At 55.7% G+C, this 14597-nt stretch overlaps 1 protein-coding gene across 2 annotated transcripts in view; it reads left to right on the top strand.

Annotated features, from left to right (window-relative positions):
* Positions 1–14597, top strand: part of SPSB4 (splA/ryanodine receptor domain and SOCS box containing 4) — a 77401-nt gene that overhangs the window by 15187 nt on the left and 47617 nt on the right. For both annotated transcript variants that reach the window (XM_004419304.3, XM_087430472.1), the window contains one exon: positions 571–1417. In XM_004419304.3, the coding sequence (XP_004419361.1) occupies positions 724–1417 (694 nt within the window). In that variant the 5' untranslated portion in view covers positions 571–723. The remainder of the gene's footprint in view (positions 1–570; positions 1418–14597) is intronic.

Below are 14597 nucleotides of genomic sequence, written 5' to 3'. Positions count from 1 at the left end.
GCTCCCCAGGGCAGCCAGGGATAGGAACCAACCGGCCACACCCTGCACGTCTTCTGCCCCTGTGTCTTGGGCACTGTGTCCCCCGAGCCTTGACGCAGGGCTTGTCCCCAGGGACCAAATGCACCTGGGTCCTTTTCCAGGCTCTGTGATCTTGAGCAAATCACTTAACTTCTCTGGGCTCAGTCCTTATATCTAAAATAAAATTGCCTGTGAGTGCTTTAAGAGCAGAACACCACTCTGAAGCCAGATGGCCTCAGTGTGAATCTTGGCTTAGCCCCTTATTAGCTGTGGGATTCTGGTTAATTACTTATCCCCTCTCTGCTCTTTTCTCATCTATAAAATGGGCATCATAACGTGTATGTCTTGTAGGGAGGTCTTAAGGATTAAATGAGCTACTAAACGGAAATCGTTTAGAACAGTGTCCAGCGTATGGCAAGTAGTAGATAAGTGCCGTATATCATGATATTGATTTATTATTATTATTAATGCATGCAAAGGGCTCAGCCAAGGCTTGGGCATAACTGGCTGCTGATGCTGCTGTTATAACCCGTGTCCTTTGCTTCCTTCCAGGAGCTTGGACCCCTGCCCCAGCCCGGCAGAGGCTGTGGAGGTGTACGCTCCGCACACCTGGTTCGCAGCCCCGCGGCCCATCCCTGGCTGCGGGGAGTGCAGGCTCCCAGGAGGTAGCGGCGGCCCGCAGCGGCCCCCTCCCGCCAGGGAACCATGGGCCAGAAGCTCTCGGGCAGCCTCAAGTCGGTGGAGGTGCGAGAGCCCGCGCTGCGGCCGGCCAAGCGGGAGCTGCGGGACGCGGAGCCGGGGCGGCCGGCGCGCCTGGACCAGCTGCTGGACATGCCGGCCGCGGGGCCGGCCGTGCAGCTGCGGCACGCGTGGAACCCCGAGGACCGCTCGCTCAACGTCTTCGTCAAGGACGACGACCGGCTCACCTTCCACCGGCACCCGGTGGCGCAGAGCACGGACGGCATCCGCGGCAAGGTGGGCCACGCCCGCGGCCTGCACGCCTGGCAGATCCACTGGCCGGCCCGGCAGCGCGGCACCCACGCCGTCGTGGGCGTGGCCACGGCCCGGGCGCCCCTGCACTCGGTGGGCTACACGGCGCTGGTGGGCAGCGACGCCGAGTCGTGGGGCTGGGACCTGGGCCGCAGCCGCCTCTACCACGACGGCAAGAACCGGCCCGGGGTGGCCTACCCCGCCTTCCTGGGGCCCGAGGAGGCCTTCGCGCTGCCCGACTCGCTGCTCGTGGTGCTGGACATGGACGAGGGCACGCTCAGCTTCGTCGTGGACGGCCAGTACCTGGGCGTGGCCTTCCGTGGCCTCAAGGGCAAGAAGCTGTACCCGGTGGTGAGTGCCGTGTGGGGCCACTGCGAAGTCACCATGCGCTACATCAATGGCCTTGACCGTAAGTGTGGCCTGCCGAGTGGTGAGAGCAGGGGGCTTTCAGAGGCTGCCTGTCCCTAGGAGAGTTGGGGAGGGAGGCCCCGCCCTCCAGCATCACTTGGGATAATCCCACAGGGTAGAGTTGTGGTTTGGATATGGACTCTGGGGCCAGGCTCCTGGGTTTGAACCTTGACTCACCCCTTTGCTGGCTTGGTGATCTTGCGCTATGCCTCGGTTTCCCTATCTGCAAAAGTGGCACAATGATAGTAATCTTGGTCAGGGTTGTTATGAGGATCGAGTAAAAATACTAATGTATGTGAAGGGCTTAGAACAGTGACCAGCACCTAACAATGGCTTTGAGTGTTGATGCTAATTATGAATCTTTCAGTCTGTATAAGGGGCATGCAAAATGGTGTCTCCTGTGTGCCCAGCCTCGAGCTCACAGTGGGAGGAGAGTGACGAGAGTCCCTGCACTTGAATGCCATGCACTCGAGTTACTGATAGATAATAAGTGATGATCATAACAACTGTCATTTATTGACCACCTATTGTATGCAGGGGCTGAACACCCAGATTCCGGCTCTACCTGGTGAACTGTTCAAGGGGGCGGCTGCCTCTCAGCTGCCTCTCATCTCTAGCTGATTACTGTTGCAGGGGAATGGCAGCCACAAGTTGTAGAATCTTCTGATTTTTCCAAAAGGGCCCAGAAATCCAGAATTTGTGTGAACTCTCCCAGTTTCTAAAGTTGGCAGCTGCTGAAAACACCATGTGGGCAAACAAAACATGCTTGCAGGCTGCAGTGGAGCCCACAGGCTGCCGGTTTTGACCCCTGACAGCTTTCTGCCTCCCCTCGTGTCCGTGCACAATCATCCTGTGAGGCAGCTTAAAATCCCAGTAACAGATGGTTGTGGGCCTCAGGAGGGAGTCCCTCGGGGAGGTGGGGCCTCCCCCATCCCACCTTGACTCCCAGCCGAGCGAGCCTTGTGGGCTCACACAGTCCTCGTCCACACAGACTTCCGCACACCCCTGACGAAGCTCACGGAGGCAGGCGCTTAGAGCCAGAATTCCAGTTTATTCATTTTGAATGAGAGATATGATTGCCCCAATTTCAGAGATGAGAAAACTGACGAGCAGAGCTACAGGGAGCCAGAACAGGGCCCGACCCAGGTCTGTCATCCTCCGAAGCCCACTCTTTCCCGATGCTTCCCACTTTGTTGAGGGACTGAGAGAAACACTCCAGAAAAGAAGTCAAGAACAGGATTTTACTCAAGTAAAATTTACATTTACTGGAGTGTAGGGTTGGTTGACCATTTTCAAGGGTGGCAGGCCAGCAGAAAGTGGCTGGTGCTTAGCTCTCTGGTATGATGGGCGACATTCTTGATCATATTTCATTCTCAACGGTTGTTGGACTAAGATTGCTGTTGAAGGGCAAGTGCTGTTCTGCTTTCTTTGATTAACTGGGTAAATCCAGGAGCAGACGAGTGTGTTCTGAGGAGGGCTGGTTTAGTCATCCCAGTGCCCTATGGAGAATGTCTGGAACCCTCGTAGACACGGTGACAAGGCAAACCCCCGTGCTGAGAAAACCAACAGCAACTACAGACACTCTTCGTAAGTGGAACTGGAAAATTTCTTTGCCGGAATTGATCGCTGGACTGGAAGGGTGGACCTGGTGGACCACAGCTCTGGAGTCTGACGCACCTTATTTCCACCTGCGTCCCCAGTGCTCAGTGTTTTTGTGTCTTTGGCGAATCACTCTAATGCCTTATGACTCACTTTGCCCATCTGTACAATGGGACAGTGTCAGGTCCCTTTCATAGCTGTGAGATCTTCGGTGGTGGCACCAATAATATGGTACTGGGATTAAAGGCTGATATTGATACCTAGCAGGAGCTACCTGACCCACAGTTGGGCGACACGGTGGGATTCCTTTTGGTTATTGACCCACACTCGGGTAGCATCTGTTCTTGGTTTTCAGGTACAAGGTTAAGGTGCTATCGAGGTTGTAGCAGGTGGCTCCCCCACGCGTGGTCAGATCAGGAGCAGTGAAGACGAGGTGTCCTCCTTGGTGCCATGCTCGTGGGAGCTGGGTGGGAAATGACGCTCATGTTTGGGGCATTTCGAGCTCTTGGATCCTTCAGGTGGCTGGAGAAACTTGGTGAGACCAAGACTTGGAGTGTTCCGTCCTCCTCCCCACTGTGATTTTCAGGTTGGCTGAAGCTGGAATGCCCTCCAGGAGGCAAGGGGGCCCAGGATGTCATGTGATGCCAGCCTGTGGCATCTCGTTCAGTGAGGATTGGCTTGTCTGCGATGGCGTTGGCCTGTTCTCCAGTTAGGAGTAATGTTCTCTGTCTTGGGCAGGGGGTGATTGCAGAAAGGGGGAACTCAGCTTTTCTGGGCTTTGAAAGGCTCATGGTCAGCCCGGGACAAGCCCTGACTACAGGCTGGGCCACAGGACAGGCTGCAGTGGAGTCTGACAGGGGCTGCTTGAGAAGGGACTGTGTGATGCATGTAGCTGGTGACCTGGGCTGAAGTCCACCAGTGGGTCTCTGGGCACCAGGAAGGGTTTGGCCCTAGGGAGTCCCTGGGGAGGGAAGGTGGCCCAAGGTGGGGTTCTGTACTTGAGAAGAATTCTGAACCAACATTGGTTGTGACACGATGGCAGGTCTCCAAACTCAGACCCGACAGGAGTGTGGGGGACCGCAGTCAGAGACAGGCTTCGGAGGCCAAAGGCAAGGCTGCTCTCTGGGGTTGCCCCCCCACAAGATTGTGGGGGAGAGAACTCTGCCCGAGACCCCTCTCAGGCCGGGTTAGACTCTGGCCCCAGCACTCAGGAGGCCGTGCACAATGATTACGTCCTTGCTCTGAACCTCAGTGTTCCCTCTGAAAAATGGGCATGATACAGCTTGCCGGCACAGAGCAGACACACAGCAGTTGGTGCTCACTGCTTTGATTAACTAGCTGAACTGGGCCAGGTCCTGGGGTTCACCTATGGATTAAAACAAAAGTGGCCTTAATAGAGCCTTCTCTAATGTGTTGGAAGTAACCTCATGGATGTCATGTTCTCAATTTCTCAAATTTTCTCAAGACTGTACAAGCAAGACTTAGAAAGGGCTAACCATGTTGAACTCTGACTTCGTGTTAATTGAGAGCAAGAGCCCCTGGAAGCGCATTTTCCTCTTGCAGACGTCTTCCTCAGCTACACCATGGAGTGAAACAGCTCGGCATCTCGGGGTTTACTGCAAAGAGCTGCAGGACGCCCAGGGGCTCTGCCGTCTGAGTGAGCTGAGAAGCGTGGAACCGAGGCCGGGCAAATGGGCAAGCTGTCTACAGAGGACTGGGTTCAGGGCCCAAATAATAGCTACAGCAATGACACCACCAATAACCAGCACTTACATAATGCTTAGTCTGTGCTGGGATCTATTCTGAGAACTTTATAAATTTTAACTCATTCAATACTTGTAACAACTCTTTGACTGAACACCTGTATTATTATATTCATTTCATGATGAAGAAACTAAGGCACAGGGAGCTTGAGTAAGGTGTTCAAGGTCACACAGCAAGTGACTGGGGGAACCAGGACTCACACTGAGGCAGGCTGGCCCAGTGGGCCCTTGTGGGGACGTTTGCAGACAAGGCAGGAAGGGAACGAATAGGAGAGACTGCTCCACCGGGCCAGGTGGCCGGGCAGCAAAGGACGGGACCCTTGCCTTCAGCGGTGAGGCCCTGAGAGGCTGTCCCTCCTCCCACCGCTTCATCTCCAGCCCTCAAAGCTCTCGGCTCAGCACGGCGCTCCGCGGGGTGTTCTGAAGAGCTAGTTGCATAAAGACAGCCCAGCAGTGGCTGTGACTCGGGCAGGCTTTGGTTGCTAACGGGAACGTCACTGAAAATGTCCCAACTGCTGTGAGGGTCGGCCCCTGGGGTGGGCCAGGGCTTTGGAATCTGCGCCGGGCTGGTTTCTGGAATTGCTCCTCAGCTCCCAGCTCCTCCTTCCCCATGCCGGCGGCCAGGAGGGCTGACAGCACGGCTTTGTCTCGTGTCTCGGAGTTCTGGGGTGGTGAGTGGTGCGTAAGTGACACGGGAAGTGGCGAGGAGCCCCAGACGGGGACAGGCGGGCTGGGAGTCCTAAGCAGCTTTGATTTGCGGGTCATAATAATTAGACTTTTCTTGGATGCCACCCATGTTCTATGTCCTGGGCCAAGTGTTTTACTCATTTTTTTGGTCCACACAATAAACCTTGAGGCACTGTTACTGTTATTATCCCCACTTTATAGATGAGGAAGCGGAATCTTGGAAAGGGGAAGAATTTGCCCAAGGCCACACAGCTGGCAAGCAGTAGAGCTGTACCTAAGCCCAGGTTGTCACCAGCCCTGGGCCCTGCCTCCCGCTGCCTGGGCCAGCCCCGCTCCGCCCACCAGGCAGGGCCGATGCCACAGAGCAGGCCTCGGTGCCCTGGGCCGACCTTCTGTGTGTGGAGAGTGGGAACCCTGGGATGGAGGACCTGAGCAGAGAGGGCTCACCCACCCGCCTCGAGCCACGGTGTTCCTAGATGGTTAATTGATCTGCCAGCAAGTATTTATTGGCACAACGGCTCAGCAGGGGAGGCTGGCAGCCAGCCAAGGCTTCTGGTATTGATGAAGGCCAGAGAGTGTTTTCTTCCAGGATGACTGCAAGGACACCGTCCCCTTGCCAGAGCTGTTCTCCTAGCCTGTGCTGAACTCGCGACCTTCCTGCTCAGCTCCCCTGTCTCCCAGGGGGCGTGATCCTCCCAGCCTCCCTGACATCTGGACTCAGCTCCCCTTCCCTCCTGACCTGGGCCCAGGCCCGGTCTCCCCTTCCCCCCCTGCCCTGTCATTCTGCCCTGACGCCAGCCCCCAGCCCTCAGCCCAGGGCTCTGTCCCTGTACCCTCAATTCAGTGCTGAGGTCTCCCCCCGTCCGCCCATTCACTTACTTTTCCACATGGGAATGTCTTCTTTCCCCAGGTGGACATGGAGTTCCTCAGGGCATGATGGTGACCCAGGAGGCATGCGTGGGAAGTGGACAGAGTAGGGACTTAAAATTATGTATGCGTTTACTTTTGAAAGGTAAACTGTGCACGTGGCAGCAAATTGAAACAATCCAAAGGATGTCCAGTGAAACCCCCACCCCTAGCTCCCTGGCTCCTCTCCCTGCTGGCACCCACCGTTAACAGTCTCTCACGTGTCCTTCCAGAATTTGACGACAGAAAAGTTTTACACAAATGTGATCATACTGTAAACGTTGCTCTGCATCTTGTTTTCCCTTAATAGATCTTGGGATTGTTCACTATGATTAATCCAGAGCCACCTCATTCTTTATTAACAGCTGCCTGGGTTTCCATGGTATGGTTGTATCATAATTTAATTATTCAGACCCCTGTTTTTGGACATTTAGGCAGTTTCCAATCTTTAAGAATAAACTTTTGATCCCGGTTTGAATTCTATTTCTGCCCCTCTGGCTAATTAACATCCTCGAGTTTCTCCACCTGTGCAGTGGGAATAATCGTATGTACCTTGCAGAGCTGCTGTGCATAGTAGAATTGGTGCAGAAGTGAAGCGTGGTCCAGTGTGCTGCTCACAGAGGGTGCGTGCTGGATGCTTATCCTGCATCACTGACTGTACCGTGCCTGGTGCCTAGCTCGTCCTGGGTACCTGATGAGTGCTTGTGAATGATTCGGTTTCTAGTTTAAAATACAGAAGAGTCACATTGATTTGCTATTAAGGAGGCTTCAAACACAAGGTTGGACTGAAATCACTTGAGTTGTGTAATCCCGTCAATCCTTATGTACGGTGTTTGTCAGCACCAGAAGACCCCTGGGCCCCTTACTTGTACAGAGCAGGTCCATAATAAGTGTGTTTTGCTGTTCTGTTATTGCTGCTGCTGCTGCTACTGCTGGAAGTGGTAATTCTTTGAGATGAGGACTGCATCTTCGCCTTCTCAGGCAACCCCATAGCATGTTGGAATAGTGTATACAGTAGGTGCTGCATAAATGCATATTAATGTACTGGCCTCCCACCACCTGCATAGCTTTTCTTTTCTGCACCGCAATGGGACCTGAGTCACAGTTGGCTGGAACAGAGAGGGGCTGGCTGTTAGCTGCCACCCCCTGGAAGCCTGACCCCTGAGTGACCCGTTCCCATCTCTCATTGTGTGCTGTGCACAGCACATCTGTCCCCACACCCAGGCCAAGCGGAGGCTGCATGATGGGCCCGGCACTTCAGTTCAGGATCATGACATTGAGAAACTGGCCTCTGCCCTTTGTTTTCCAGAAAAAGGAACAGACTTTCAGCTGAAAAAAGGTGTCGCTCAGACACTGGGGCCCTGCTTTGAGGGGTTTTTTCAAAGTTAACACAGTCATGAGTAGGTTCAATCCAGGAAGTCCTGTCTGCAGGAAGGGGGCTTTGAAACGCAGGCCGGGTCAGGACGAGTACTGCGCTGGGCTACAGTGGAGTTGTGTGTAGAGGGCACTGGGAACGATATGCTGCTGTCGTCGTCCTCTCAGAAGGTCTTGGTGTCGTGGGGAGAACTGGGGTTCAGGGTCTCCCAGCCTTGGACTCACTCCTGATTGGCTGCTAGTTAGCCGTCACCCTGAGTGAGTCCCTTCACCCTGAGCCTCAGTTTCCATCGGTAATAGGAATAGAAATGTACTTTGCCACAGGGCATCGGGACCGTGGATTTCTATAGCAAGTGCCTGGGCTGCTGCCTGGCACATAGTAGGTGCTGCAAAAGGTAGGTTTAAAAGTCGCCAATTATGACCATTACAGCTCCCATAGATTAGTGAAATTACTTAGTGTTACTAAATGTGGAAATAATTACTGTTATTAAATTTGGGTCCACATTGTGAAATCTAAGGGCCTTCACACAAGGGAATACACTGGTTTAAGGAGGTTTTTGACTCTTTTTAAGAGCTTGATGGAAATGCCACCTGAGGTTCAGAGGCCACTGGAGTTTGTCACAAATGAGCTGGGAGGCTCCAGCCTTCCCTGTGAGCAGTTTTGAAGGTTTCCAGCTAAGTGTCTGGTTCAGGTGTTGTGTAGCTCCCTGTGCTGGCTTGCATGGTGGGCATGGTCATGTCCAAACATGCGGCGTCCTCGACAGCTGAGCCCACAGGGATATTCAGCGGGGACGAGCTGTTGGGGTGGCGGGCCTGAGGGGCAGCATCTGCCCTGCACAGACGGTTACTCAGCGTGGCTCTGGGCTGGCCGCTACCGGACCTCGGGAGGAAAGGGAACAGGGAAGAGGCGGCCGGTCTCCACTTTTGGGGCTGGTGGGTGGGTGAAGGCGGGCCCCAGGCGTTAGGGCTGGAACAGATGCCATCTGGCAGCCAGTGCAAGACTCACGTTTTACGGTGGGAGCTGAGTGGACCAGAGAGCTGGGAGGACTTGCCCAAGGTCACCTACTAATTAGCAGCAGAACCAGAACTAAAACCCAGGCCTCCAATCCCCCTTGAAAATGCACCTTGCTAGAAACAAGAGAGTGAGGAGTCAATGTGGTTTATGAGTCTGTATTGAAAAAAACCCCACATAGGTGATGGAGGACAAAGGAGTTTAGGAGGAGAATGACGCTGGCAGGGCCTGGAGGCCTTTCTGGGGAACGGCCTTAGGAGCTTGGGCTGAGTTTAGGTGGGTGCTCGTCCACCCCCACATACACACACATGTAGACCCTTCACAGCTTCTCAGTGCCCGCACATGACAGACACCCTGTCCCTAGCCTCATTCAGACCACATGACAAGGGGGTTCAGCACAGTCAGAGAGCAGAGATAACTGGTCTTTCCGTTTACTATCTGGATGCCCTGGGCATGAGTCTCCTACCTTCTCATTACCTGTAAAGTGGGTGTGATGATGGGACTTAGCCCATAGCCTTGTTGTCAGTAGTGCTTCTCAAACCTTAATGTGCATTCAGGTCAGCGGGGGATCTTGTTACAAGCAGTTCTGACTTAGTAGGTGGGTCCTACTGGGTGGGTCCCCAGGTTCTGCATTTCTGACAGGCTCCTGGCTGATGCTGGTGATGCTGCCTGTTGAGGGCGGGCATAAGGCAAGGCCTCCGCATGCACGGCTTGTCCCCTCCTCCCCACCGTCCACCCGCCCAACACTGCTCTGATGCTGCAGCCAAGCTAACCTGCTTATTCCTCCGGGCCTTGGTCTGTGCTGACCTTTGTGGGAAATGGCCCACTTCCTGGCCCCAGCAAGGCCCCGTTGCCCCGCCTGGCTCTGCCCACCGCCCCTCCTGCCTGGCTGATGCTTGAGCGGTTCCTGTGCCTGCGCCTCACCTCCAGTCCAGCTGTGCCTTCTGCACCCCCTCTCTTTCCCATCCAGCCCCACTTCCCTCGTTTTCATTCTTCCCAACCACCGCGTGACTCAGTTTACATGTCCTGGAACCCAGATTCTCACAGTTGCCAGCGAGGCATACACAAGTAAATCCACACTATTACCCATGAATGTCCCGTGAGGGCGACTTTGTTTGGGAAGGGATTACTGCAACTAGAAATAGCTCTTTGTTAAACAGTCATTGATTGAGCACTTACGAAAGGCAGACACTGCTCCGCACAGCTCGTGCATCTTCTTTAAACCTCCACAGCCCCTACAAACACTAGCAAGCACCCTATGCACATTAGCTATTCAGTCTCCACGGAAGGGGAGAGGGTGCTGTCACCCACCTCACACGCAGGGACACTGAGGCCGAGGGAGACGAAGAGCCCGCTCGTGCACATGCTGGGGAGGCCACCATCTGCAGGCTTGAATCCAGGCCCAATCCCGTGCCCACACCTCTACCCTCCACACCACATGGGGTCCCAGTGAGTCCTCCGTGGCTTTGCGGGTGGTCCCAGGCCTTGGCTTGAGTGTGTTTAGCAGAAGGGTTTACCGAAGCTGGCGTCACCAGACCCCTCTGCCACAGTATTTAAACCCCCTTAACACAGTCCAGCCAGACTGCATTCATCCTCGCCTCTGCTGCTGGAATCGGGGCTGACTCTGAGTGGGTGCTGCGGGAAAGCAAGAATACAGTAAGCAAGTTTAGAAGGGTGTTTAAATGACCAGGCAGAGCACACGGCCTGCTGGGCTGGCAGCAGCCTTTGTTTGCCCACGCTCAGGAGCCAGCTGATTGTCCCAGTCCTGTCCCTTGGTTGAGGCAAGGGGGCGGTTAGAGTGAGTTACGGCCTGGTCCAGACACTAATAAGGCTGCTTGTCTGAGCCCCTCCATAATTCAAGTTCAGGCTGTGCGGTTTAATGGCCCTTCTTCATCAGATCTTCCAGGGCTTGGTGCCTCCTTAATGATTTATTTGCTGGGGATGAAATTAAGCCGAGACAGCGTGAGCTTGGAAAATACTGCCTGCCGGTTCTCCCGTTCTTCATCCTCTGCAGCGGCCGCTTTCTATAAACAGAGCCGCAAGCCAGCTTCAGACCCGCCTGCTGGGAGCCCCGATGGGCACAGGCTGCCCCATCATGGGCCCTGGGACCACACTTGACAGGGCACGTGGTGCCCCCCATCTCTCCCACCTTCAAGGCCGGTGACCCGGCTGGGAGCAGCGAGGGGCCAGAGCTGCCCGCAAAGACATCGTCGTCCCGGTTCTGGAGTCATTTAAGTAGAAGCATTTGAGCTGATCCGTTTGGAGCCACGGCTGCATTCCAGATCTTACCCTATTTGTTGATGTTTCTCCCTCAAAGTGCATTTCACGAGGGTGTCCCAGGGTGAGGGCGGGTTTGCTTCTGGTGTTTAGTGAGGTGGGCGACAGCTCTCTGCCTGACGTCCGGGCCCGCTGGGAGGGGCGTGTGGGGTCCTGTTCTCCCTGAGCCGGCTGCCTGTCGGGGGTGGGGGGAGGTGGGGGGGTGGGGGGGGGTCCGCGTCAGCGCATGGCACTCACGTCGCTTCCCCAGGGAGCCCGGGTGCCCAGAGTGGGCATGGGACGTCTTGTGGGGGCTCCTGTGCAGTCTAGAAGACCCCAGCTGCCTCGGGAAAGGGGTGCGCGGAAGGTTGCGTGAGGATTGGGCGCGGGGGAACAGGTCTGTGCTGAGGCACGCACTGCTGCCTCAACTGCACGCCCGCCCCGGCCCCGGGCGCCCCTTGGTGTTGGCTCACCCTGGCCTGCCCCCGCCCCCGCCCCTGCTCCCTGCCAGCTTCCACCTCACGGTTGGCTGGCGCGTTATTTTCTTGGTGTAAAGTCCTGAGAGCCTCGGATGGGCCCAGCGCTGCTCAGGTGCGGGCAGAGGTTCCCGTGGGCTCCCCAGTGGGGAGTCCTGGAGCTGGTCCCTTAGCACACTTGCCCAGACATCAGCATCCCTCAGGGGTAGTGTGAAAGACACAGATTTCGGCCGTCACCTATTGAATCAGTGGGCCCTGGTGTGTGTGTGTGTTTGTGTGTGTGTGTGTTATACAAGCTTCCCCGTTGATGGTGCCATCAACCCAGCTGGCCTGGCTGGCGGGAGGCTGCTGGGTGGGTGTTGCCTGGCTGGCGGGAGGCTGCTGGGTGGGTGGGGGTGCAGGGTCACGTAGGGAAGGGTGCAGGTGGGCAAGCAGTGACGTCCTGGATTTACAGGAACTGGCTGCTGGGAAGTGCGGTCCAAGGCAGAAGCAGGGGCCGGGCTCCTGGTCTGGGTCACGTTAGGCCTGGGGCCTGAAGATTATTCTCTCAGCTCCAGCACCGAGGAAGTGGACGGTCAGTCCACGTGGCCTGTGTCAGTGCTGGGCGCCTGAGCCTGGAAAGGCTGCCCTCCTCCACTGGTGTCCTCCAGTGCTCTTGTGTGGCTACTTCTGCCCCCTCGAGGTGGCACAGGTACAGTCAAGAGTCCTCCCAGGTGGCTGCATTTCTCCCGACCAGCAGGGGCCAGGCCGTCCATTTGCCCATGTGTCCCAGCTCGTGGCACGTGCTGGGTCCTCAGAAGCGTCTGTTGAATGAATGGCCGGATACCTTGGAGTCCACACGTTTGGGTGGAGGGCGAGGCCCGGGGAAAGAGCGCCCTCTTCCCACAGCTTCTGCACAAAACAGAAAGAGTTTACAAGCTTCTCACCAAAACTTTGGGGAAGGGAATCCTGAGAAGTTTCCAGTTAGCTAGGAATAGTACACTGAAATTAGTCACAGCGTGCCCACAGCCACTAATGTGATCTGGGTGTGAAGAAGCCATCGTTCTGTCCCCAGCACACACGGTCCTGCGCAGGCCAGTGCCCACTGGCATGGGGAGGGGCAGTGACACCGGTCATTTGTCCTTTCACTTGGTGTTTGTGAAGGGCCTGCCCTGTGCTGACCTGGGCCGGGAGCCGGGCTGCAGTGGTGAGCGAGGCAGGCAGGTTTCCTCCCTCTGGAGCCCCCAGTAGTCTGCTGGGGAGCCACAGTCACAGAAAGAGAGACTTTTTATCAATCAGCCAGTCACACAATGGCTATTTTTTGAACATCTCCTACATGCCAGGCACTGGTGATACTGACAGTTTAGGGGGAGAGAGAGACAGAAACAGCAAAAAACGCAAATAAATGATACGGTAAATCTAGATATAGAATAATGTGATTAAGAGAGCCAAGCTGGAGGATGTGATGGGGGAGGGGTGTCTCCACGCTGCTGCCCTGGCCCCCTTCCTGGGGAGGGGCATCTGAGCGAGAGCTACACACTGAGGCAGAGGCAGCCATGGGAGGATCTGGGGGAGAGTGAGTCGGTGGGTCCAGCCGGCGAGTCTGTGGCCAACAGGGCGGCCAGCAAGGCCGGTGGGTGCAGGGGGAGCGAGGGCGTGAGGCTCCGGGCTGGACACGGGGCCTGCGGGCTGTGGCGTTGTCTTCCATCCCTCAGACTCAGCCGTTCCACTGTTGTAAAAAAAGTCATCAACAGCCTCATTTTAAAGAAGCAATATTTAAAGTTTCTTTTCCACTGAGACATGTCTCTTGGTTCTACAAAATGACGTGTTGTTGGAACTGTGGTGAGGTGGCCTTCGATTGAGGTGGACATTGCCGTCTCCGGTGTACAGATGAGTTGACTGGGGCCCAGGAAGTTTGGGAGCCTCGTGCAGGTCCCACTGGGAGTGGGAGAGCTCATTTGAACCCCATCTGTCATGTTTCCACCTTGTCACTGCTCCAGAAGCAGAATTCCAGGTGTGTGTGTGTGTGTGTGTGTGTGTGTGTGTGTGTAAGCACAGAGTTCCACAGGTCGACTGAGAACCATCTGGCCGTCCAGCAGAGAGAAGGGGCCTCGGTGGAGCGGGTACCCAGTGTGGCCTTGGTGAGCCTGTTCTTTTGTTCTTTCAGGCTGCTCAGCTGGGTGAGAGCTACGCCATGGCCGGGCCTTGGGGTTCACAGCTTTGCCTGCTGGGTAGTGGGCAGGTGACCCAGGGCTTGGAGCCCACCCCACCCCTGTAGCTGAGACCTGGGCCTCCACTGTCCACTGTGCTGTGGCTTCTCCATGTTCTTGGCTGCACCCCAGGAAGGGGACACCAGGGCGGGTGCTGCTTGGGTGGGCTGTGCCTTCCTCTCTGTCCCCTGGTATGGCAGAGCCCCAAGGCTCCAACAGGCCTCTGCTGGCCTGGGTGCTTGTCACCTCTAGGCTGGGCAAGCCCCCCAGGAGGGACGTGGTGGGCTGAGGGCTTTTGTTTCCTTTCTGGCCGGCACAGGCAGCCTCCCTTGGCTTTTTAAGGTGTTTTGCCAAAATGGATTATTCAGATGGGTGAAAGTTGAAAAAGCATCTCGGTCTGAACTAACCTGCTTTACCCAGAGTCTGGTGTTGGGTGCGAAAGAGGCAGGAGGGGACAGGTCCTGGAAAGAGCACTGGACTGGGAGCCAGGACACCTGGCTCAGCCTGTTGCAGCTTGGCCACCACTGTGTGACCTTGGGCAGGTCACCTCCCCGCTCTGTGCCTCCGTTTCTCCGTCACAGGAAGGAGGGGATGGGACAAGATGACCGTGAAGGGTCTCTGTTGTTCTGTGGAGGCTAATGTTGGGAAACTGACTTTCTGCATGACAAACACTTTACTCTGCTGTGCTGTCCAACACAGCAGCCACTAGCCACACGTGGCCACCTACATTTAAGTTTAAATTAATTACAATTAAATTAAAAAGTCAGCTCCTCACTTGCACTAGCCACACGTGGCTGGGGGCTGCCATATTGGACAGCACAGACGTAGAGCATTTCCGTCATCGCACAAGTTCCAGGGGACCGTGCTGCTGGAGAGCCACGGGGGAGGACTGGGGAGCCTCACGGAGAGCGCACGGGCC

Source organism: Ceratotherium simum, chromosome 5, assembly GCF_057802395.1.
Source record: "Ceratotherium simum simum isolate JZ-2026a chromosome 5, ASM5780239v1, whole genome shotgun sequence".
Lineage (NCBI taxonomy): Eukaryota > Metazoa > Chordata > Mammalia > Perissodactyla > Rhinocerotidae > Ceratotherium > Ceratotherium simum.
The sequence above is the reverse complement of the archived record's forward strand: the minus strand, read 5'-3'. Positions and strand labels throughout refer to the sequence as shown.